We start from the raw sequence: 25,056 nt of genomic DNA on the forward strand, positions 1-25,056 counted from the left end.
ATATTAGACAGAGCCCTGGTTTCATCTGCTGCCAACCTAGTTTGTCTCTAAGAGGGAACACAAGAGAGCTTTGTGTTTCTCCCAACTATGTGGACACAGAAAGCCAGAGGGTGTGACGTAGGCATCGTTCTGCAAGGCACATCATGTGATGGAGGCATCTCAGATGAGGATACTGGTGAAGAGAATTGTCTTCTGGATTTGGGAAGAGGGGAAGCATAGAAATTAGAGCTGGAAAAGGCCTATCAGGTCATTAGTCCATACTATCTCTGCCAGCACTGGAGTAATCCTATGATATGTTCTCCAGTGCTTTTGTCCTCTCCAATTACAAATGATGCAAAAAGGGGTCCTCACCCACAGCATCCCTTAGGAGACTATTCCACCATCTGTTTCCTTACATTTGGCCCAAATGTTTTTTGGCTAATTTCATCCCTCTCTCACTAGAAGCCAGTGATGTTTCTCTTTCCCTCTTTTTAGGACAAAGAAACTGAGGGGGCATCTTTGGATGGGAAGGGGTCGGGGGTGGATTCTATCCTGGAAGAACAAATAATACTCATGAATTGGGAAAGACTATTGTAATTCTACATCACCCGAGCACCCCACCTCAGGAGCTCAAAGTGCTTTTACGCATGTTTTTGTGGTTCGCAGCACCCTGCTGAGGTAGGTTAATATTGCCAAGCAACTTTCTTTCCACATACAGAGCAGGCTGTGACCCAGAACCCACTGCAGGCATTTTTTACAAAATAAGGAATGAGCTGGAATGCAGCTCCCCACTGGTGGCCCCCAACAGCATAGGGATCTCTCAGCTAAATCAGTGTTGCCAACTCTCATGATTTTGTCATGAGTATCATAATCATTATGGTTTTCCTTAAAGCTCCAGCTCCTGGAGTCAAGTGGATATGTGATGACTTCAGCCCTCATTCTTAAAGAAAAAGTAAGTTTCTAGCCCTCCTGGCTGTGGAGAAAGCTTCAAAATGTGACCCCAGTGCACCCAAAAGCAGAAGGCAAATAAAGGCAGAAGGCAAATAAAAAGAAACACCAAATCTATTATTTTTTTACATCTCGTGATTTTAAAGCCAATCTCGTGATTTTTGGTGAGCCTGACTCATGATCTTTGACCATTTGGTGTTGGCAATACAGCAGCTTCATCCTTCCCTTGCCGTAAGAAGAGTTTCATGAACCACATTTCTGCGCCCATATAGGTTGGACACTCAGTGCTCAGGCCAGCTTATTGAGAGGGGTGAGCTTGTGTGTCTGCCCTCCATTTCTTCACAACTGGGAGGAATTAGGGCTTGGTACAGAACCAACATGTTAGTCTTGTTGCTTAATGCATTACTGAAAGGTGCTTGGAGATGCAGGAGATGAGGCTGACGTAAGAACCTGTTCAGGACAGAATAGAGATGACTAGATTAGAACTTGGGACAGAAGACGGCTAAGGGCACTAGAATAGCTCCGTGAATGACCAAAGGTAGCAAATTGGGGGGAATGGTGATCTCTCTTCCCTCAGTCTCTTTTCAATCCCCTTTGTTCTCAAAATACCTCTTTACTTCTGTTGCTGAGCCTCTCATCCCTGCCCCACTGGACCAGCATGTTTGGGCCTGGGAGTTGAGGGAACCATTTTGCTTCTGAGAGATGCAGCTTCTGGATGCTTTGGCTGCAGGGTATAACTCTGAGTAGCTAAGCAGATCTCAGAGAGGTCTAAACCACACAATGTGTATGGATCCTTTCTTCACACACCGATATCTGAGGAGCATTTTCTATCAGCTGGGAACAGAGCTGGAAGAAATGTTCAGCACAAACCCCCAAACCAGACGAAACTTGTCTGGTTTGGGGTTTTGTCTCAAACCTGGAACTCCGATCAGGTTCACTGGAAGACTTGGGGAATATGTGTGGGGGAGGGGCATGGGTGCAACCCTTTGGGAAAAGCCTGAGGTGCATTCACCGTTTCAGCTGAAAGCCACATGAACTTCGGTGGTTGCATGAGTTTTCTGATGCAAAATCAGTCAAAACTTGGCAGTTTTGTCTGGGTTTTCCAATGGCTGATCTGCTGATTGGGCAGCAAGTGCAACCATAGCTCCAGAGCAGAAGTGCCACAGCCTGTATGTATATGTGAATGCCTAGAAAAACGGTTTTCAAAAGGAAGAGGAAATGGAGGTACAGCAATAATCCTCAGCCACTCCAGCCTCTTGGGCAGGGACAACCCACTCACTGCTGGGACAAAGTCAAACAGTGCTTAGAAAAGAAAATGTCTCCCCCAAGGAGGAGTGTCCCAATCTCTGACCCAGAGACGAGCAGAAACCATTGATCTATACCCAAGGCAATGATCTGATGTCCAAATGCTCCCTCTTATGTTCCTTGATCATGGTGTTGCTGCTGATTAGCATTTAAATGGGGCATCTAATTAGAGGGAGGGAGAGAGACAGGCAGGGCAAGTTCTCAACTCCTACCATTCACGCCTGCATATGTTCTACTGATTAGTGGGTGAATGGGACCATGATTAAAGAGGCCACGGCCATTGTGCAGCCTCTCAATAGAGTGGCTACATTCAAGGATTTATTTTCAATTAAGACTTGAATAAATGTTTTGCAAATGGGAGCCTCTCCTGTTGAATGGGACGGGCTTTTAAACACCTCTGAAGCATAATTCTATCTTGTTCTTTGCCTTAGCGTGCCCATTTCCGCATGTGTATAGCAGTGACGTGTTTCAATTCAGGTTTTGATTTAAACGTATCTATTTTTATTTGTTCGTGGGCTTTGTTGTTCAAAGAGCCCTGTTGACCCCTAGTGGAAAACTTTGAAAACCATTCTCGGGAGAAACATTTCTGCCCTCTGAGGCTCTGTCTATACGTGCAGCAATGCAGCTCTCCTGTTGGCATAAAAACCCACCGCCATGAGCAGCAGAAGCTATGTCGGCTGGAGTGCAGGCAATTGCTTATGCTGGCGTAACTTATGGCGCTCATGAGGGTGGTTTATTCACCCCCCGGAGCAACACAAATTATGCCGGCGTAACATGTAGTGTAGACATAGCCTCAGGCATTTGTGCTGTGTGTGAGTTCTTCCATCAATTATATGATTTAGTACAATGATTAATTCACAGTAGCATCTAGTAAATCGATCCAAGATCAGGGCCCGATTGTGCTAGGAACTGTACATACATATAGTAAGAGACTGTCCTGCCCCCAAAGAGTTTACAGTCTAAATAGACAAGACAAAAGTGATATTAACCCCATTATACAGATGGGGAATGGAGGAACAGAGGCACAGCTCCTCCAAAGCATTTAGGCACTGAATTTGATAGCAGCCTTCAACTACCCGAAGTGGGGTTCCAAAGAGAATGGATCTCGGCTGTTCTCAGTGGTGGCAGATGACAGAACAAGAAGCAATGGACTCAAGTTGCAGTGGGGGAGGTCTAGGTTGGATATTAGGAAAAACTATTTCACCAGGAGGGTGGTGAAGCACTGGAACGGGTTATCTAGGGAGGTGGTGGAATCTCCATCCTTAGAGGTTTTTAAGGCCCAGCTTGACAAAGCCCTGGCTGGGATGATTTAGTTGGCGTTGGTCCTGCTTTGAGCAGGGGGTTGGACTAAATGACCTCCTGAGGTCCCTTCCAACCCTGATATTCTATTATTCTAACTCACTGATGTCAATGAGAGGTAGGCGCCTAGTTATTTTGAGGATCTGGGCCAAAGAGATTTAGAGCATGTCTGCAGTTGAGCTGGGAGGTATGATTCCCAGCTCACGTAGATGTACTCCCACTAGCTCTGCTCGAGCGAGCACCTAAAATAGCAGTGTGTCCATGGTGGCTTAAACAGGGGCTCAGGTAAGCCTCCTGCGTACATAGCCAGGGGGTCGGATTGTACTCAGGGCAGCTAGCCAGAGCAACACAGGTGTGACGCTGGCAAGCCAGGTGCCAGCTCTTGCCAAGACTGCAGGCATTAGCTAAGAACTAACAAACTCATAGCAGGAGACCTGACCAGTTCACCTATATGTTAGTTTTGCTCAAAATAGGTATTAGTCTTATAACAATGTATTTAGTGTTTAGACTCTGTGAAACGCTTGTAAGTTGCTGCATGTCTTACTCTCACCTGTGATGTCTGTATTCCATGCGGTAAGAACATATGCAAGTTTTGCTTTATAACTTTGAAAATGTTTGTTCTGAACTTGTGAACCCAGATACATGAATCCTCCCCCCAGCCCATCCAAAAGAACTATCCAAATCCGATGGGCCAGCAAGGAACATTGCAATATAAAGGACTGGTTAATGGCCCTATCACACCCATAGAGGAGTACATGCAAAAGGCCTCGTCCCATCGCTTTGAATGCTGGGAGAGGGAAATAAAAATAGGTAATGTGAAGATTTTTCTTCTCTTTGCTGTTTGAACTCTCACAGGGCCAGAGAAACCAAACTGAAGCCAGAGATCGCCAGGGGTTATCTCCTGGGTCCATGTTGAAAGACGCTTTGAATTGACAGATCACAAAAACTATGTCACTCTTAGGATTTAAATGATAACTCATTTGTGTGCATATGTTTGCTTGCTTTAACCTGTAAATAACACTATTATTCCTTTTTCCTAGTTAACAAACCTTTGGATAGTTTATTACAAAACTGGCTCCAGCCGTTGTCTTCGGTGTAAAGATCTAGGGTACCACTTGATCTGGGGTAAGTGGTCTCTTGGGACTGGAAGCAACCTGAATATTGTGTGATTTTTGGTGTAAGTGACCATTTAGCACCAAGTCCAGTTTGTCTGGGTGTCAAGACAGGCTGGAGAGTCTCAGGGGATTGTCTGTGACTCCATGGTAAGACTGTTTAGTGATCCAGGAGTTCACATCTGTTACTGGCTTACTGGTGAAATCTAATTATAAGAACATAAGAACGGCCATACTGGGTCAGACCAAAGGTCCATCTAGCCCAGTGTCCTGTTTTCCGTCAGCGACCAATGCCAGGTGCCCCAGAGGGAATGAACAGAACAGGTAATCATCAAGTGATCCATCCCCTGTCGCCCATTCCCAGCTTATAGAACATACCACCAGTTTGGGGTGTCTGGCCTGTTTTTGACAGTCTGCCCTGACGTACGCACTCACGTTTGTGAGCCACTCCAGACAGCATGACAACAGGTATGTCTCCGTGAGCTGATAATCACACCTCCTGGGTCAAATGAAGACACAGCCTAAGTGACTTTCCCACGGTCACACAGGAGGTCCGTGAGAGATCATAAATCTTAGCGCCGTGCATTAACCACAAGGCCACCCTTCCTCTTCTAACTAAAGGCATGTGCATGTCAATAAGAATCTTTAGCCAAATTTTTCAAACCTGGTTGCTGTTGAATGAAAGTGGGAGTGCTGCTGGGACCCCGCAGCTCCCACTGACAGCTTCTGATCTGACTGTTAATCAGATCTGAACATGAGAGGCCCTTGCAGATCAGTTCAGGAAGGGTGCTGCAGGCATGAGGAGCATTATGGACGAAAGCTTAAAGATTGGCTATGGGAGAAACAGAGCATGAGCCCAAGCTGGCCTCATTAGCGGAGCACAGAGAACAAGGAAATGGGGAGAAGCAGAGTTTGGCAGGCTTTGGAGGCAAGGACATGAATCTTGATCTTGATGCAGTGGAGAAGTTGAACCCCAGGGATGAGATCTTGCACACAATTACTTAAAGGATCAATGACCATTCCCTTTAGAAGCTTCTCTACTGTAGCACCAGGTCAAATGTTCACATCATGCAGTGTTAATTCCAGAAATAGGCTATAAATGTGAACAGTCCTCTTTTTTCTCATAGGGCATTTAAGAAACAACATTTTTTTACCGTCTTTCAACGAGTGAAACCTCACTGGCAGAGTTTGAGAATGAATGTTCGGCCCTTTCTGCATCTGAAATAGAGTCGTGAACCTAACTCAAAGCTTTGCCCTTCACGCTTTCATAACCTCCAGGCTGGATTACTTGTTCATAGCTAGTGATGGAAATAAACCTCCCTTAAAGAAGGCGAGCAGCTGTAACATGGGTCACCAGGAGTGCATTATCCAGATGCTTGGCTTACTACACTATACCCCCTCAAAATACTGGGTCAAATTCAAAGTCTTGGTCCTATTTTTCAGAGCCTTCCAGGGAATTGTCCCTAGCTACTCAAGAAATTGCCTCTGCAACGGTGATCTCCCCACACGGCTACATTCCTTAGGACCTGTCAGCTGTAAGGGTGAGACTCATGAGAGCAGGAGACAGAGCTTTCACTGTGGCTACTCGCTCCCTCGGGAGATCTGAATGACCGTGAAACTCAGAACTGTCAGAACAAAATGAAAAAAATCACTCCTTTGACTCGACAGTGGCTTTCCCACAATATCAGCCAGGAAGGCGAAGGAGACAGAAAAAGAGAAGGAAAAGGAAGATGAAGAAAGAAGGGCAAATTTCCTTAAAGGGCCATCTTTGCAGGAAGGAAGGAAAGAGTGAGATGCGACTACAGGCCAGTCTTTGGAGATTTTAAAACTATTAGGTGCCCTCTGACTCCAGTGGGGATCTCTGTAAAAACGTGGAGGGATCTCACACCCTTTGAACAGATGTTTCTTGGCTTTTAAGACATTTTTTCCCATGGGAAAGACTGTGGGTGTTTTGACACAAGTGCAGCCGGCTGATGGGTGGGAACATGCAAGGAGGCCCTCTTCTCCCTTTGAACAGCGTGTGCAAGCGTACAATCACACCTGCGTAAGCTGTGACGCACAGGGCCCGCTGTCTGTGTGTGCACAAGGGCTCCTGGCTTCCAACTCCACATGGCCGCATAGAGCAGCCCCCCCTACTCACCAGGCCAGTCGAGAAGGAATTGAGCAAGGCCATCGTATGTTAGTAACACAGTTACCTCCCCAGCGACTCACCCTGGAAAGCTGTTTCTCTCTGCCGCATGCCTGCTACAGTGTAGAGTCACCCTGCCTCCCCCAACAAGCGTGTTGATTGTCCGGCACAGGAAGATTAGCCAAGTTCCTACTGTGATGTCTAGGGTGAACGTGGGAGCCAGCTGATCTCCTGCACTCAGTACATTAGCTCTCTTAATACTCCCCGCTTTTGGGGTCTCGGTGCCCCTGATTGAAATTCAAAAATCCCAGTGATTTCTTTCCCCTTTCATTAATTTCCTCATGTTCCCGTTCTGCTGAGATAAGATCGGGCCAAGGGCTGGGCTCACCCCACTTTATTTGTCACTCTAATCAATAGCAAACTTGTTCTGGTGCAAAGGAGGAAAGGACAGCGAGGGGTCTAATTTCCAAAGCCGTGGAGGTGGGAGAAGATTTGAAGATCTCTCTGTCCTGATTATCCTGCTGTGGAGAGGGGCAGCTGAGCCTAGTCTAGAGAGCAATAGACCAGGCAGACACACTGTGGGGGATGGGAATAGGTCCTTAATATTCCAAGGTCCAACATCTCCAAACCTCCAGCACTTGTGTAAAAACTGATGGGGGAAAGCGGGCGGCGGGGGGTGGATGACTTGATCCAGATTAAAATAAAGCAGGGTTTTTAAGCTTCTGTAAACGTGTGCATGTATGGTTGCATCCCATTTCATTCCCAGTATGCACAAAACAAAGGATATTTTTATTACAAGCCTTGGAGCAGTGAGTGTGAATCCAACCCCTGTGAGTAGTGAACAAAAGTTATTGTCACCTGATAGCTGTTTGAGGGCATGTGTGAGATGAGTTTGGTGACTCTCGGTGCAGATCCTAGTGATCAGCTGTTAAATTATCACCAACATTTCAGGCAAAAAGGACAATGAAAAATGCAGGATGCCAAGCCACAAATGTTTTATTAATGGTATAGAATCATACACAATACAAACTCATGTATGAATTTCATAATGTATGATTCCCTTGCATGCTGACTGCAGAATAGTGTGTTGCTAAATGCAGGACAGAGTGCTTCCTTGAGGGATGTAGGACATTAGAATAAAGGATGGCCCTTAAGAGAAGGGCTAGGTGGTCATCCTACCATGTTTTGCAATGACAAAAACACCACCACTGGCACCTTTGTTGGCAGTAAAGATGGACTCCCAGTCATAAGTTTCAGACCCCAAAATTCTGGCATATTCAGATCTAGAGTTTTGGGTAGATCCATGTGACAGGGTATCATGTGCTAGAAATCCTCCATGGATATACAAAGCTATTCTGCTGACTCACCTGGAAACCAGACCTGGTGGGTCCTATGAGCTGCAACCCAAGCATATAAAAGAAGTAAAATGTCCCTCTCTGAGGCAGAAACACAAAAGATTGCAAGGAACCATGTTTGAAACAGTGAGGTTGATCTGTTGTAATTTAAGATAGCACTAAAGATAAGTCTGAGGCAGGGGGTAAGTTTGTACCTGACCCAGTGTGTGTATAATGTGTCAGAAACAGAGTTGGGGTGTCTCCTGTTTACATACCACTATAAAGAGATGGGCCAGTTGTGAAATCTGGAACTTGATTATACATGTATGCATATCCCTGCCTGCTAAAAGTCTGGGAGTGTTTGAATCTTGGGTTTTGGCTGCTCATCTCCAGTGTGAAACTCTGCAGAAATCCGTGCTTGCTGCCATTTTTAAAATGAATCGCCTGCCCTCTTCTCTAGCCCCTGATTTTTGAGGAAGTTTGGCTCCAGATGTAGATTCCAACTTTACAGTCCAGTCAGGGGTCGGCAACCTTTCAGAAGTGGTGTGCCAAGTCTTCATTTGTTCACAGTAATTTAAGGTTTCGCGTGCCAGTCATACATTTTACATTTACAGGGGCCAGCAGATGGAACCCCAGACTGGCAGCAGGCTGAGCGGACCGGCAGCTGGGACCCCAGGCCGGCAGTAGCATGCCACAGTAAATCAGCTCGCGTGCCGCCTTTGGCACGCGTGCCATATGTTGCTGACCCCCGGTCCAGATCCATCTCTAGTGTCTGCCTTTGGCCTTCACTACAGGCTAGAGCAGGGGTAGGCAACCTCTGGCACGCATGCCAAAGGTGGCACTCAAGCTGATTTTCAGTGGCACTCACACTGCCCGGGTCCTGACCACCGGTCCAGGGGGCTCTGCATTTTAATTTAATTTTAAATGAAGCTTCTTAAACATTTTAAAAACCTTATTTACTTTACATACAACAATAGTTTAGTTATATATTAAAGACTTATAGAAAGAGACCTTCTAAAAACATTAAAATGTATTACTGGCACATGAAACCTTAAATTAGAGTGAATAAATGAAGACTCGGCACACCACTTCTGAAAGGTTGCCGACCCCTGGGCTAGAGGGTCTTCTCCACTCAGCAGCCCTGTGAGGGGTAAGAGCACTTACTGTTCTGGGCATTGTTCCAATAAGACGCAGAAACTAGAAATGGTCCCATGCCTGCAACATTCAGCTCCAGGCCTGGAAAGGGTGGAAATGCTGGGTGTCAAGTATTGGTTCCGCCCATTATAAACAGAGACCATTTGAAAATCCACGCTCGGGTTCAGAAGCTGGCTATCCCAAAAGTTTGGATCTGGCTGAAGGTGGTCAGAAGACCCTACAGTCAAAGGAAACTGAACACATGGGATAAATCCACTTGATCCTAATGGATGATCTCTGATCAAAGCACAACAGAAAAGTCCTAACACCCTGGGCCAGGTTTCTGTCCAACTCCAGATCTGGAGATCTGTTGATCCCAACGAACAGCACTGGCTATCGTTTCACATCTAATCCCAGCTAGTCCCAGCCGTGCAGATCCTGCCCCAGCCTCCCACTTTCTAAATTCAGTATCATTGGAGAGTAACGCTTTTATTCCCATATTCCATGCTGCTTTACCAGACAGGCTCTCAAAGCTAATTAAGCTTAGCATTATCATTGTTTTTATCACATTAAGATCCCACTTGGCTCGCAGCAGCACAGACCACAAAGTCAACACTGCATCTTTAAACAGAAACAACAGATTTTGGTTCAATTAAAAATTCATTAAAATGTAAATTAGTTTGGATTTTTTTTTTCTTCCGATGCCTACTCAGTGTGGTACTTTAATTGCACAGAGCATTAAGAAGAGTGGACTCTAGGCACAGAGAGAAATTGATCTCCATGTACTCACCTGGCTAAATGATCTTTGGAAAAGAGAAGACTGAGAGGGGACATGATAGCAGTTTTCAGGTATCTAAAAGGGTGTCATAAGGAGGAGGGAGAAAACTTGTTCATCTTAGCCCCTAAGGATAGAACAAGAAGCAATGGGCTTAAACTGCAGTAAGGGAGGTCTAGGTTGGACATTAGGAAAAAGTTCCTAACTGTCAGGGTGGTTAAACACTGGAATAAATTGCCTAGGGAGGTTGTGGAATCTCCATCTCTGGAGATATTTAAGAGTAGGTTAGATAAATGCCTATCAGGGATAGTCTAGACAGTATTTGGACCTGCCATGAGGGCATGGGACTGGACTCGATGACCTTTCAAGGTCCCTTCCAGTCCTAGAATCTATGAATCTATGAATAACCCTTTTCCTTCACCCACTGCATTGTCACACAATAGGTCTTCAGTTCACTCCAACACATTCAATCACCTTAATGATCTGAACTATGTTATTCTAAAGCTATGGTGAATGACTGATTGACATCATGCAACTTTGATTCCTTTCCTCTCTTCTTCCATTGAAATTCTCATAATGCTCCCAGGAAAACTTTTTCCAGTAAGGCCCATCTTGAAAGCCAGCTGGTTCATAGCAGATTTGATTAGGTGTGCCAGAGTAAATTTACGGGCCATATCCCTTATAGAATCTGCAGCAGCCCTGGAGGTGTAAGTCCATACACACTAGACCATGCTTTGCTTCAAATGTGCTATAAAAATATGTGTGCACATTATTTTTTATATCTGTGTTTTGTTTTAGTTTTCTTAACATGGCAAACTCAATCACTATAGCAAGTTCATTAGGTGTCCTTAATTGCTAAGAGCACACTCAGAACGTATGGTAAACGCAACATAATTGAGAACTAATTAACTTGTTATAGTTATCTCGTTATATGCCAATTAAACTTTTAAACATTCTTTCCAGTAGATAAAGGAACAATAAAATTCCATCGGGCCAAATTCAGAGCTGGGGTAAATGGGGCAACTCCAGTGACTTCAACTTGTTTTAAATTTCTCTCTCTCCTCTTTGTCCATAAAAAAGATCCACACAAACAAGGGAGGAGGTTGGGGGGATGACTGACTGTTCCACAGAAGCAGTGGAAATGTTTATGCTCAAACTGTTGTCAAAAGCAAACAAAATCAAGAATAATATTTTCTTTAACCTCTTACACTCCAGTCATCTTAGGTGTTACTTGTAATAACAGGTAAAAAATATTCAAACCAGAGAGTGACTGTTATGTTCACAGTGTCTCTTTAATGTTTGTGAAACATTTTGAAGGTGAAAAAATCAATTAAGTGTTAATTATTAAAATAAAAGGCAAACTCTCTGGGACTCTTGGAACTCACAGTAAAATCGCTGCATAGATTTATTTATCACTGTGAAAAGAGACCTGGGCATGAACATACCACACGGGGGCGGGGGAAACTAATGAGATCTTCCCATCCTGGGAGATATTTCCCACTTTTTTTTTTTTCAAACTGAAAATGTATGAGGGAAAGGATTAATTCTGGAGCCAGAATATTATAATAATGAGAGTGGGGAAGGGATCGTTAGGTGCTCATACACCATAGTGCTTCATGGACTGCATTAGATTACATGAAATAATCTCTTGAAAGCAAAGAGGGTGGCACCTTTGTGATACTAGCCAGCCACAAAGAGCCAAATCCAGCCTTGGCAGGTACTTTGGGAGTTGAGTCTATTTATATCTAGGCTGAATCTGGTCCAAAAAGTTTAAATTAGAGATGGGTCTGGGCAGGTGAGATTGTTTAAGACCATCATGCCCACCCACACATCCCCTAACTTTCCTCCAAATCCCAAACTGAACCTGTCTTTTCTCTCCTTGCTATTTCCAGGAAGCTCCATGGTACAATGAGAGAGGCTGTTCTCAAGCGATTTCCCCACCCAACTTTTCCATAGCCAAGATGACAAAACCCATCCAGAGACCTTTCAGGTATTTGCTGAATCTAAACATTTTGAAGGTCTCCTATAACTTCTGTGGTTTAAATCGGCACAATTCCCGGAGTGGAAAGAGTGTGATGTATGTTATGGAGGTTACCGGCAGCACACCAGTCCAGTCTTCTGCTCTCTCCTGTGCAGTTCCCCAAGATGTGCTAAAACAGCAATGCTTGCACAGTCAACTATTGTGTGTTTTTATTACATTTTTACAATGTTTTCATTACGTGCTTTGATTCTGTTGTTCTAAGCTGCTATAATGAAAGCTGGAGCGATAAAAGTTGATTGATCACTATATTTCCACGTATAAATGGAGATTTTTTTTTTCCCCACTAGCAATGCGTGAACCTCATAAGGTTCATGAGTTTGATTGAATGCAAAGTCCAGGCATCAAATCCAGCTCTGGTGTAAGCTCGCTGAGGTCAAGACATTTACATTGATTTTTCTGAGTACTTGTCAAGTTATTGGGACATCAAGTTTGCAAAACTGGGCTGGAGATCTGGTGAGAAGGTCTACGTGAGATCTAGTGGTTTGTTTCATTCAAGCTTTTTTGTTAGTTTGGTATTATGTGGGTTCCCATGTCCTGAAATTCTAAAAACTAAAGGAGTTTTTATTTAAAAAATGCCATAGTTGACTTCAGTGGGAGTTTTGGGTGCACAGGGAAAGCAGGGTCAGGCCCTTAGATAAGGATGTACTGTTTATAGTTGAAGTCAAAGTAATTGTAATGGGTGGATTTCCTAGTTCTTCTTCAAGTGCTGATTTTTATGTGTGTAACACTGTGGAGTATGCATGAGCTCCTTGCATCTGAGACCATAGGATTCTTGCTAGCAATGCCCATTGGTCTGGCCTGTGTTCTTCTCCTCCTCATGCTCCAAACCAAGGGCATAAAGGGGTGATGTCAACAGACCACCTCTCCCATTCGTTCTCTACTGCCACATGGTCTGAATCAGAACCCTCCAGCATCCCAAGCTGTTCCTCTGTCTTCAAACCTGCAAATATTGTAGAGTTATTGTTAGTTAGATTTAGCTCTAGTTTTCCTACAATTAATTTTTAGTTAGAATGTGGGGACTTCCCTTCCCCTTGGGAAACCCCCTTCCTTCCCAATACAGGACAGAGATTATGCCCCCACTCCTTTCCAGTCAGCAACGACCATGAACAGTGCCTTTATTGCTTGGGAGAAGCCTATTTTTCATGGAGTGTACCATTTGCTGCTCCTTTCCCAGCCTCACCAGCAATCACATGAGTTCAGGCTTAGGAAACATCTCATGGATTGTGCAACGAGGCCCCAGTCTAATCCCAGGCAGGCCAGACCTGTGCTTTGGACAGAAGTGTTGAGAAGTGCGCCTTCTAGCACCACGACAAATTCCTCTTTCTTCCCTCTTCGGGGACCACTCTCACGATGGGATACTCATCCAAGAGGTGGATTCCCTTTTCTGATGGGGAGCCGTAGATCTGGTGCCATATCAACATCAAGGAAAGGGTTTTCACTCCAAATACTTCCTGATCACTGTAGAGGAGCGGACTCACCCCTGCGGCGCCTCCTGCTGGTGACTCCAGGAATTAGCTCTTCCAGCATCCTGGAGCGCCCTCTGCAGGCCAGTGGTCCGCCTGTCCTCTTCTGGCCCCCGTGTCCCTCCCAGGACCCCGGTGCCCTTATCTGGGGGTGAGGGGCTGCCCTCTGGCAGAACCCCTTTCCACTGGGTTTCCCCTCCCCGGGGTACCCCCACCCACTATCCCTACCTCGCCTTAGGATAAGGCCACTGCCAGTCACCAACTAGCCTCCGCTCCCTGGGGCAGACTGCAGTATAGGCCACTCATCATCGGCAAGGTTGGGTTTGGACCTGCTGCCTTGGCCTAGCCCTGGGCTGCCCTCTGCAACCCCCAATACCCTTGGCCTTCTGCTAGGCCACAGCCTGGGGCTTTCCAGGCTGGAGCTCCCCAGCTCCTCTGCCTTTCCCCAGCCCTGCTCCACTCAGGTACCCTGTCTCTAGATCCCTGCAGCCAGGCCCTTCTCTCTCTGAACGGAGAGAGAGACTCTTGAGCTCCTGGCTCCCAGCCTCTTATATAGGGCCAGCTGAGGCCTGATTGGGGCGTGGCCCAGCTGTGGCTGCTTCCCCAATCAGCCCAGCTTTTAGAGCTGCAGCCCTCTGCCAGGGCTGTTTTAAGCCCTTCCCGGCAGGAGCAGGGTAGCCACCCCGCTACAATCACCAAGAAAAAAGGGAAGATGGAGACCCATCCTGAATCTTCGGCAACTCAACGTTTTTATCTGCAAATTGAGGATTTGGATGGTCACCCTGGCATCAATAATCCCATCCGTAGACAGAGACAGTTGTTCATAACGCTCAACACGAAGGATGCCTATTTTCACATAGACATTCATCCCTCCCACAGGAGGTTCCTCAGGTTTGTTGTAGGTCCCAACAACTACCAATACAGGGCACTTCCCTTCAGAGTAGTAACTGTACCCAGTCTGTTTGCAAAAGTATTCTCAGTAGTAGCACACATGTTTGTCACAATGGCTTGACCGACTTTCCATACCTAGATGATTGGCTTTTGATGGGCAGGTCCTGGCTGGAAGTTCTGACCTCATTCTTTTGGCATCACTTGGGATCTGTGTGAATACAGAAAAGTCTGTCCTGACTCCAACACAAATTATACAATCCAGAGGAGTGACTCTGGATTCTATCCGAGCAAGAGCTTGTCTTCCCATAGGCAGATTCCAATCAATGAACAATCTAATCAATCAAGAAAGAAACCAAAGACATCAGTTCATTCCTGCCTTATCCTTTTAGGCCACGTGGCGTCATGTGCCTATGCAACACCTTTTGCAAGGCTTCTCTCCAGTATCTGCTGGCTTGGCTTCGAACAGTTTATGTGCCGAGCAAAGACAGCATAGACAAATTAGTAATGATCTCCTCCAATGTGAAGGATCCTCTAACTTGGTGGGCAAACAAGGAAAGTTTGTGTGGGAGTTCACTTCCTTCTTCCACACCTGAGAGACCCTTGATCACAGACACATCACCGTGAGGTTGGGGCTCCCCCCTGGATGAGCACAGACATATAGACTCCTTGGGAGGCCAGAATGAAAATAAACCTGCCAGTGCTGAGAGCTGTCTGGGAAGCCTGAACGATGCTACACCAGTGCAAGCCCCAAGTACAGATGTGCAGTTGCAGCCCTGGTGTAATATAGGGCTGGTATTGGTGTGGCTTAGTCTAGTTTGAAACTAGGGTGAGCAATTCTGGTATAATGTGTTTACACTGGTGGCTAGCTACACCAGTACAATATCTCCAGTATAAAACATGCTCTCCTCTAGGATCTATGGGAGTTCAGCACCTCACAGGATTGGTCCCTTAGCTTCTTGATGAATATATCTGTGCAGTTAGTACAATCTGCTTCTCCATCCAGCTTCAGTACAAATTTCCAGGCTAAAGAAGTCTTATCTGCCACTGATGCCATTAAACATTGATTCGTGCCTTTCTTGTACGGTGTCTTGTAGACTACATCTACACTACAGCCAAGATTGACGCTCTGAGATCGATCCACCGCCGGTCGATTTAGTGGGTCATACTCTGTAATTCTTCCTTCACTGGACCCCCAGACCATGCTCCAGAGACTGCAATTCATTGTGAAATGCCTCTGCCAGGGTTCTTGCGCCTAATAGAGCCTTTTCCCCTGATAGTTTAGAGATGTCTATAAAGTCGATGAGCATCGGTGTTCAAAATTCCACATGGAGGCCCACGAGTGGGTAGGACAGAACACAAAAAGGGCATGAGATGATGTGTGCACCAGGAGGGGAGATGCCAGGGCTTTTTAGGAAGTACATGACAAGGATCTGGATTTCTTAGCAGGCTCACAGCTGTGATTTATTCATAGGAAGAAGGAAGGGAAATCTTTCCGCTTCCCCATTCTAAAACTCTCTGTTCCCTGACTATAGTCATTCACAAACCTCCCAAGAAGGAGATGTATATCTCCACCCTCCATAGAGTATTCTGCGGCTTGTGTTATTGTTTGCTAAATATATTGTGGCACACTGTTTACTTCACTCTGCAGCCTCAAGAGCTTCTCTGCTCTAGGAATTTCATAAATAAATCACTAGGTCAGGAAGTCTCCTTCTTTCTCCCTCTCACACCCTCCCCTCTGTATTTGTACAGATCACTTAAACCTGCCATGAATGTTACTTCTGATTGCTCCCTTCTGATGGTATCGCTGTGTACTAGGCTTAATCCAGCAGAAGATCGATCATTCATACCCCGGACCACAAAGGACCCTCATGATCTAATACCATAATACAATCAGATTTAGATATTACCTGAATTTAAGTTTGTTTCCCTGGTAATGTAGACATCTAAACCTACAGACCAGGTGTTCAAAGGAGTGGGTTTTCAGGGGCTCAGTACCACGGCGGGCCCAGATATTCAAAATTATCTCAGCTCCCATTTAGGCACAGTAGGATTTTCAAAAGTATCTGGCCCCAACTGCTCCCTTTGTGACTTAGGGTACGTCCAGACTACCCGCCGTATCGGCAGGTAGCAATCGATTTATCGGGGATCGATATATCGCGTCTCGTTAAGACGCGATATATCGATCCCCGAACGCACTCCCTGTTGACTCCGGAACTCCACCAGAGCGAGCGGTGGTAGCGGAGTCGACGGGGGAGCCGCGGCCATCGATCCCGCACCATGAGGATGGGAGGTAAGTCGGAATAAGATATGTCGACTTCAGCTACGGTATTCCCGCTGAAGTTGCGTATCTTACATCGACAAAACAAACAGCAGTGTCTACACTGGCTCTTTGTCGACAATAAAGGAAGGGGAAAATAAAAAAGTCTCTCGTAGGGGTGGAGGTTTTTTGTGGCCGAAACCTGGCGTTTTTCTTGAGAAAGGCGCATTGCAGTGTGTACGCTCTCACTGTTTTGTTGCCAAAAGGCAGTTTTTGGCCACAAAACTCGGTAGTGTAGACAAAGCCATAGACAAGAATAAGGCTGAAGTGTGTAGGCTCAGGGTAAGCAGGGAATAGAACAGGTAACCCTTGTGCTTTTTCTACAGCAACATGATCTATGAAAGGCTCCTTTGTTTGTTTGTTTGTTTGTTTGTCTCTATGTAAGGAAAATTTGCAAATGCAAATTTCTCTTTGACTGCTTCCATGAGCCTGTGGAGCTGACACTGGGTTTGAACTTAGTGGATTTGCTCCCTTTGGCTGTGGAGGTTTACCAGGGTCGATGAAAACGCAGCAAGAACCAACATTCTTTAAAGTTAAAGCCTCCTCCCGCTTGTTTCCTTCTCTTTCTCACTGCCTTGGGCACCTCTGTGACCCTGTGCTCATCAAGCATGATCAAAACATTCCCAAGTTCATGGCCCCCCTGAGAGAATGTTCCCCGCCCACTACACACACACTGCCACCTGGTGGTTTGATAATCCATCAAAGCATGACAGCAACAAAGAGGACCAATGCAAATCTGGGGATTTCAGCCAAATGCCATTAACGCTGCATTTAAAAACTTGACATCTGACAGTACTCAGATATGTTCCACCTTCCCAAATTGGAGGTGCCCTGTTAGAGATGCATAAACTGCCAGGCTATAATGGATTGGGTACAGTGCCAGCTGTGCAGATGCATTTGGAAATATCACTACATTAGCATCAGTCTCAGATAACAGGAGGTACAATTGTCACACGTTTTCTACCTTTTTCAGTTTTTTGTGTGTCTAATTGAGGGGGAGGAGAACGGACCTTATCTCTTGTGACTAGTGGTGGCACAACTGAATCAATTGTTTTTGTTACCAGGTGGAAAGCTTTTCACATGCAAATTATCAATATCATTGCAACATAGTGTTTTTATTCATCTAAAACAGGTTAGCTGGCCGAAAAGAAAAAAAAATAATAAAAAGAAAGATTAATCTTGTTTTATATCAAACATTACGCTCTGACAACAGTGAGTTGTAAATGATGAAATGTTGGGATGGATCACCCCATTTTGCAATTTCCTATAGGAGAGAAAAAACAAAGGAGAATAATGGACAATTATCTGTTTTGGACATTCATGCCAAACAACAGTCAAGTGGCTGTTTATGCAGGCTTTTTATTTTCTCTTTTTCCCCATCAGAGAAATTAGTACATTTTTATAGTTGTGTATTTTGTTGTCTCTTCATTGTTTACAATTCCCTCTCAGAGGCTGGGAAAATCAGGTCACGTTCCCTACTGATTCCGTCCTTTGCTATTGATTTTTACTTCCAGAAAATCCTAATAGAGCTTGAAATTAATACAATTTAATTTTGCGCTCTCCATTTATTTTGTGCCAATGAGGATCTTCGCTGCTGTTGCACAGCTCTAGGTGTAGAGAATATGGCAGAGGTCGACTCCTGAGGACAATAAACACTGGGAAGAGGAGTGCGTTGATATTTTACACTCTCCATCCCAAGACAGTGAGGATCATTTGCTCCAGCCCAGTGAACCAGGTATAAATATTGCTCTCTTGGATGGTTCATCCAAAAATGGAATTTAGAGGGCCAGATCCTAATCTGGAATAAATCAACCCAGTTCCCTTGATTTTAACCTGCATCAGATTACCCCAACTGAGAATCGGACTCGATATGTCTTGCCTCTTAAGTGAAGAACACACTTCTAGACCCATGAGCCAAGTCATCCAATGATCTCAAAGCACTTTGCAAGCAGCACAGTATCTCTGTGAGGTGGGTAAGTGTTGTTTTGCATATAGTTAAACTGAGGCACAGTTTGAGTGACTTTGTCCAAAGTCAAACAGATCTGGGAAAAGAACCTAGGTCTCCTGGTTCCCGGTGCCTTGCTGGGGGGGGAGGGCGGCCAGAGCCCCGGGGGGAGGGCGGCGAGCCCCGGCGGGGGCTCCACACTCCCGCCGGGGGGGAGGGCGGCCAGAGCCCTGGGAGGAGGGCTCCGCTCTCCCCCCAGCGGCCAGAGCGCAGGGGGCAGGGCGGCGAGAGGGCGGCGAGCCCCAGCTGGGGCTCGCCGCTCTCCCCCCGGCGGCCGGGGGGAGCGCACCAGGGGGGAGGGCGGCCAGAGCGCCGGGGGGAGGGCGGCGAGCCCGGCCGTGGCCCCGCTCTCCCCGGCGGCTGGAGCGCCGCGCCGCCCCCCTCCAGGTGCCACCCCAAGCACAAGCTTGGTGGGCTGGTGCCTGGAGCCGGCCCTGTATGTATGACAAGAGCCTTCGGGAGAAGATTGGGGACACTGAACCTTGCCAAATCTGCACTGCTGCTTCCTGCTAATGAACTTAGAAGTACGCTTATTAAGTTTGCAGATGATACCAAACTGGGAGGGATTGCAACTGCTTTGGAGGATAGGGTCAAAATTCAAAATGATCTGGACAAATTGGAGAAATGGTCTGAGGTAAACAGGATGAAGTTTAATAAAGACAAATGCAAAGTGCTCCACTTAGGAAGGAACAATCCGTTTCACACATACAGAATGGGAAGAGACGGTCTAGGAAGGAGTATGGCAGAAAGGGATCTAGGGGTTATAGTGGACCACAAGCTAAATATGAGTCAACAGTGTGATGCTGTTGCAAAAAAAGCAAACATGATTCTGGGATGCATTAACAAGTGTGTTGTGAGCAAGACACGAGAAGTCATTCTTCCGCTGTACTCTGCGCTGGTTAGGCCTCAGCTGGAGTATTGTGTCCAGTTCTGGGCACCGCATTTCAAGAAAGATGTGGAGAAATTGGAGAGGGTCCAGAGAAGAGCAACAAGAATGATTAAAGGTCTTGAGAACATGACCTATGAAGGAAGGCTGAAAGAATTGGGTTTGTTTAGTTTGGAAAAGAGAAGACTGAGAGGGGACATGATAGCAGTTTTCAGGTATCTAAAAGGGTGTCATAAGGAGGTGGGAGAAAACTTGTTCATCCTAGCCTCTAAGGATAGAACAAGAAGCAATGGGCTTAAACTGCAGCAAGGGAGGTCTAGGTTGGACATTAGGAAAAAGTTCCTAACTGTCAGGGTGGTTAAACACTGGAATAAATTGCCTAGGGAGGTTGTGGAATCTCCATCTCTGGAGATATTTAAGAGCAGGTTAGATAAATGTCTATCAGGGATGGTCTAGACAGTAGACAGGGGGCAGCTGAGGGCAGGGGACTGGACTCGATGACCTCTCGAGGTCCCTTCAAGTCCTAGAGTCTATGAATCTATAAACTTGTTGGGGAGGAACAGACACTTCCTGCCCTGTGGGAGATGTTTCACTTTTTCAGAAGACCTGAGGCTTTCACTGGAGGAAGAGCCTGGAGGCAGGTTATAGTGTTGTTAATGAGGCTATGAAAGGTTGTGGCCCTGGTTAATTTGTCATGCCTGTTTATCACGTCACCACACTGTTTAGCTGTATAAAATGGACTGTAAACTTTGTTCATTTGGGGCTGACAGCTATGATAAAGGTTATGTGCATTTTACAGCGTTGCAAATTTGAAGGAGAAAGGTCTCACTGCACAAGGACTTATCATTCATCATATCGCAGAAGACACTATTAGATCATTTTGTCTGTCCCTCCCCTGCCAGTTCAGGACGCCACTGCTTGGTGACTCCTGCTCAGGTTAAAGACTTGGTTTTAAATATGTAGAACTTCTGCTCTCTCTACACATCTGTGTCTTTCACATCTGCATTCTAAATCCACCATCTCTCCTCAAGTTGTCGGTTAACGTCCCTAGAGAGTTAACTGTTATTTCTTGAATCTTTGGAGCTATTGTATGGGAATTTGCTTAATACAAACTGATATTTATAAAAGGTCAAAAGGAAATGTAAAAGTGTCTTTTCTTCCTTTTCCTTTCCTTCAAAGCAGCGAATGCAACATTGCATAAAGAAGTTGCTTTTGCCACTATGCAAAGATTATAATTTTTTTCAGTATACCCAATTTTATTTAGTGCAGAATTCTAGGAGTGGAGAATTATTCTCCAAATTACCAGAGGCAAGATGATATAATAGTCTTTTATTCTATTTCAGAACATATTACTCTTCCTTTACGGACTGTTTTCCACAGTTTGCTCTAATCTTCCTGCAACCTGTCTTGTAGAGGAGATATAAAATTGAGGCCCTGACGGTTTATGGATTCCAATCCTGCCACATTTGTGCACCTGCTTAATTTTAAGTGGGCGAGTAGTCCCAGTGGCTTCAATATACAGTGTGACTAAGAGCTGCAGAATCAGGCCCATTGTTTGTGACGCACTTTGCGATAAATAGCATATCTTCAACAGAGGGTGTGTTAAACCCAAATCTTGCAACATCCTTTATGGGAGAGTCTCAGACTCCTCCAGAAGGACTGTGTGAAGGCTGAAATATACTGTACTATGGTCTGTTTTTGTTATACTGATTTTGTGCCTATATTCAAGGCTGCTGTACTAGACATTTAGATCTAACTAATGCAGTAAGTTCCCCAGATTTATGTCACAGCTGCATGGAGTTATGTGACATTATGTGACTATGTTAATCAGTTACAAAACAAGTCAGTAAATTGCCTGGCTCCTTAACCCATGGGAATCCAGGGAGCCAGACACCATCCTTCATCCGGGATATTAGCTCCCTCTCCAATACTGGATCCAATTCAAGGTTCTGGTCCTCATAGCCAACGCCTGACCGCCTATAGAATGGTCTTTCCCTCTGCAGCGCTCCAAGAACACGCCATCAATAGGCATGAGGCAGCCAGTGGCACCAAGAGCAAGATTCTGCAGAGTTCTCTGCGAAAGTACCTAACTATGGAGCTCCCTGGTATAGGACGTCAAACTCAACTCACAATGTGCCTCCTTCAGGGCCTGATTTTGTTTCCATTGCAGTCAATAGCAGGGTTCCCATTCACTGACTTAGTGGCAGCTGATGAAGACCCAGAGCAGGCATCTATTTACACAAGTCTCTCCTTAGCAGAAGAGATGATTCTCCAACCAACAAGCCCCATTCCCTAATAAAGTCCTCACCCAGACAGACAAACAGCCTATGGCGTATGACTCCTGCCACAAGCAGCGCATAGAATCCTGCCCTCCTACTCAGACCACTCTGAGGCTGTTCTGGTATTCAGCCAATGTGTCTGGCACACTCTAAACAGAAGGATCAGACAGAAGGGACTGAAGCACCATCTGGGGTGGAGCAGGCGGGGACCCTGAGGAGCAGAGCTTCTGTACTACTAGAGCTTCGCATAGCCGGGGAAAGTGCCTAACGTGTGGTGTTCCTAAGACTCACAGGAGGAGAGCTCCACTCCTGTTCCTCTTAGGAATCCCAGATGCCAGCCATCATACTATCCAGCCTCCCTCTCAAAGCCCCTTTTCACCGCACGCGCTACAGCCCATTTGTGAGGCTAGCCACGCTGCCCATTTCCTGTGGAGCCTCAAGATGCGGTGGGCGGAGAAGCTGAGGAAATGGAAAGGAAAACGAGACTATTTCCACTACCCCAAAGTCTTATTAAACCCAAAGGTCTCGCTAGGCTCCATTATGAATACTGTTTACAGAGTCTAAATCTACTGGATATGCTCTAGTATATACAGAGGCACAGTATAATTGTACTGGACTGGCCTATGCTGTATTTTAACCTATAAATGCACAGTACCTGATGGTTTGTTTCCCCTATTTACAATTATATTCAATTTCAAAAGCCCAGCTCCCACAGGAGGCTATGAAAGGGCATCAGGTACAAAAAGATCCCCACCCCCACCCCCCGCTGCCTCTTTAATATCGGCATCTAGTACTAGGGGAACACCCCATATTCCCCTGGCTACACACAAAAAATTGTGCCACTTTAACTATACTGGTGTAGTTATATTGGTACAGCCCTCCACATACACTCAGTGTGGGCGCAATTATAGTGCTAGCCATGTTTGATCAGTGTACCTTAGTCCCATATAACTGCATCCACATCAGGATTTGTACCAGAATCTCTCTATTAATAAAAAAATCACACCCCTACTCGGCATAGCTATACCAGTACAAAATTGAGTGTAGAACAGAAAATGGCAGTTCTCCAAGTGGCCCCATTTAATAACCCTGTCTTGCTTAATAGTCATCCTATTCAGGCTAAAGATGCTGTTTAAATATGTAAGCAATTAGTCTCTCTCTCTCTCTCCCCCCCCCCTCCCCCCCCCCCCCCCAATCTGTGCCTCTCATATCTGCTGCATTATAATCCACTGCATACCGATCCAGTTTGGTGGCAAGCGTAACACCAGATAGTTCACTGTTCTGTCCAGCAACCTTTAGATCAATTGCAACAAGCCTGGGTTTTGGACACAGCAAGCCAGCTTGGCCTTGGCTAACCCCATTGCATTATTGGCCCTTTATCTCCATGGCAGGATCCATCCTGCAAACATAGCCTCAGAGATGACAGGGCTGGAAGGCAAGGACCTCTTGGGTCATTCTCTGGTTCAACCCCTCCTTCTTTTTATATATATATATATATATATACACACACACACACACACACACACACCCCCCTGTGAAAGAAATTGCAGCTCTAACCCCAGCAGCCATTTCTCTCCAGCATAGAAACTAAGATTCTGGCTGTAGCTTTCAGCAGGTTACTGGGGCTGGTTGTGTGACAGACACCTCTGGGAAGTAAAACTATTGTGTTCCTTTGCTGGTAAACACAATGGGCTAAATTAATCCCGGATGTAACTCTAGTGAGACTGAGTCACACCAGGACAATAATGTATTATTACAAAAGCAGCATCACACTTTTCAAATACTTATTTTCCCCATGTTATATATTAATACTAATAAGGAATGTTAATAATTAATCATATATTTTATGTTTAGATAGTGCTCTTTATCCCAAAGGACTCCATTTAATGTATACATTATACAAGAAGGGGAAAGGTACCATCACTACTGTAATAAATGTGATTATAATAATCATTATTAATAGTATATTTTGTCCGAAACCTGCCACCAGTTGGCACTCCCTCCAATACACGCATAAGCAATTGTCCTGCAAAAATTCCTCCAACGCCTATATTTATGTGTGCAGATTGTGTACACAGGAAGGCTGGTGCACACATCATTTTGTAGGTGCAAAATACTTCCATGGGCATTTTTGCCAGTACACATCTAGAGGGGCTTGGCTATAAAATTTGGATCCCTGTGCAATGGGGTGCTGGTCCATGATAGGTGATAGGGTAATACAAATAATAAGTAATCTAGTGCCTTTCATCTGAGGGTCTCCTACCACTTAGCAGACATTAATGAATGAAGGCAGATCACACCCCCTGGGCAGGGGTAAGTTTTAATCATACTAAGTCCATCTTCTGTACATAGCAGATCTCACATGGGTCCATAGGGAGTGGCCAGAGGTTCTGCCTATGCCAGGGTATAGCACCTCCAATGCCATGAGAGGTGTGTGGATCTGCCCCACACTTATGAAGCATTTGCCCCTGCCCACACCTCCACCTGCCCTTGTCTGTGTCAGGGGAGTGCAGGCAGGAGCTCAGTGCTGTCCCCAGGTGCTGGTCTGTGTGTCAGACAAACTTTGAGGGGGCGGGGAGGGACGGAGGGAGGGAGGAGGGGGATACATTTCCCAGTCTCTGTCTCCTTCCCTCCCTCCCTCTCTCAGTGTCAGGGAGGGTGGGAAAAGCGCTCTCCTGCTCCTTTGCAAAGAGGGGACCGGGCTCTGCCAGCAGCCCCTGCCCAACCCCGGGCTGCGGGGAAGGGCGAAGAAGGAGCGAACCCGGCGAGTCGGGCAGGGGGTGGGGGCGTTTCTCGGGCGAACCCCCGAGCTGCTGGCACTCGGGGGGTTCCGCCCAGGACCCCAGAGCGGCTCCCCAGCCAGCCGCCCCCCGCCCCCGGCCAGGAGCCATGCAGCTGCCGTGCCGGAGCTGGGCGCTGGCGCTGCTCACCCTGCTCGTGGGCTTCCTCATCTTCGTGGACATCTCGGAGCTCGAGGAGGAGGAGAGCGGGTAAGCAGCCCCGCGCCCTGCCCCGCCGCCTGCCGCCGGGGAGCCGGCTCCGGGACGGGCGCTCGGGAGGCACCGGTGGGCGCTGGGCTGTCTGCAGGGGGGTCGACTGCCCGGAGGAAAGGGGGTGCTCCGTACTGGAGGGGACAGGGTGCCGGGGAGGGTGCTGGGGG

At 46.2% G+C, this 25,056-nt stretch overlaps 1 protein-coding gene across 2 annotated transcripts in view; it reads left to right on the forward strand.

The window, feature by feature from the left end:
- The first annotated feature begins 24,785 nt into the window (after positions 1 to 24,785).
- Positions 24,786 to 25,056, forward strand: part of ST8SIA2 (ST8 alpha-N-acetyl-neuraminide alpha-2,8-sialyltransferase 2) — a 38,726-nt gene continuing 38,455 nt past the window's right edge. For both annotated transcript variants that reach the window (XM_026648559.1, XM_026648560.1), the window contains exon 1: positions 24,786 to 24,886. In XM_026648559.1, the coding sequence (XP_026504344.1) occupies positions 24,786 to 24,886 (101 nt within the window). The remainder of the gene's footprint in view (positions 24,887 to 25,056) is intronic.

Source organism: Terrapene carolina, unplaced genomic scaffold (genome assembly GCF_002925995.2).
Source record: "Terrapene carolina triunguis isolate 2854851 unplaced genomic scaffold, T_m_triunguis-2.0 Scaffold67, whole genome shotgun sequence".
Lineage (NCBI taxonomy): Eukaryota > Metazoa > Chordata > Testudines > Emydidae > Terrapene > Terrapene triunguis.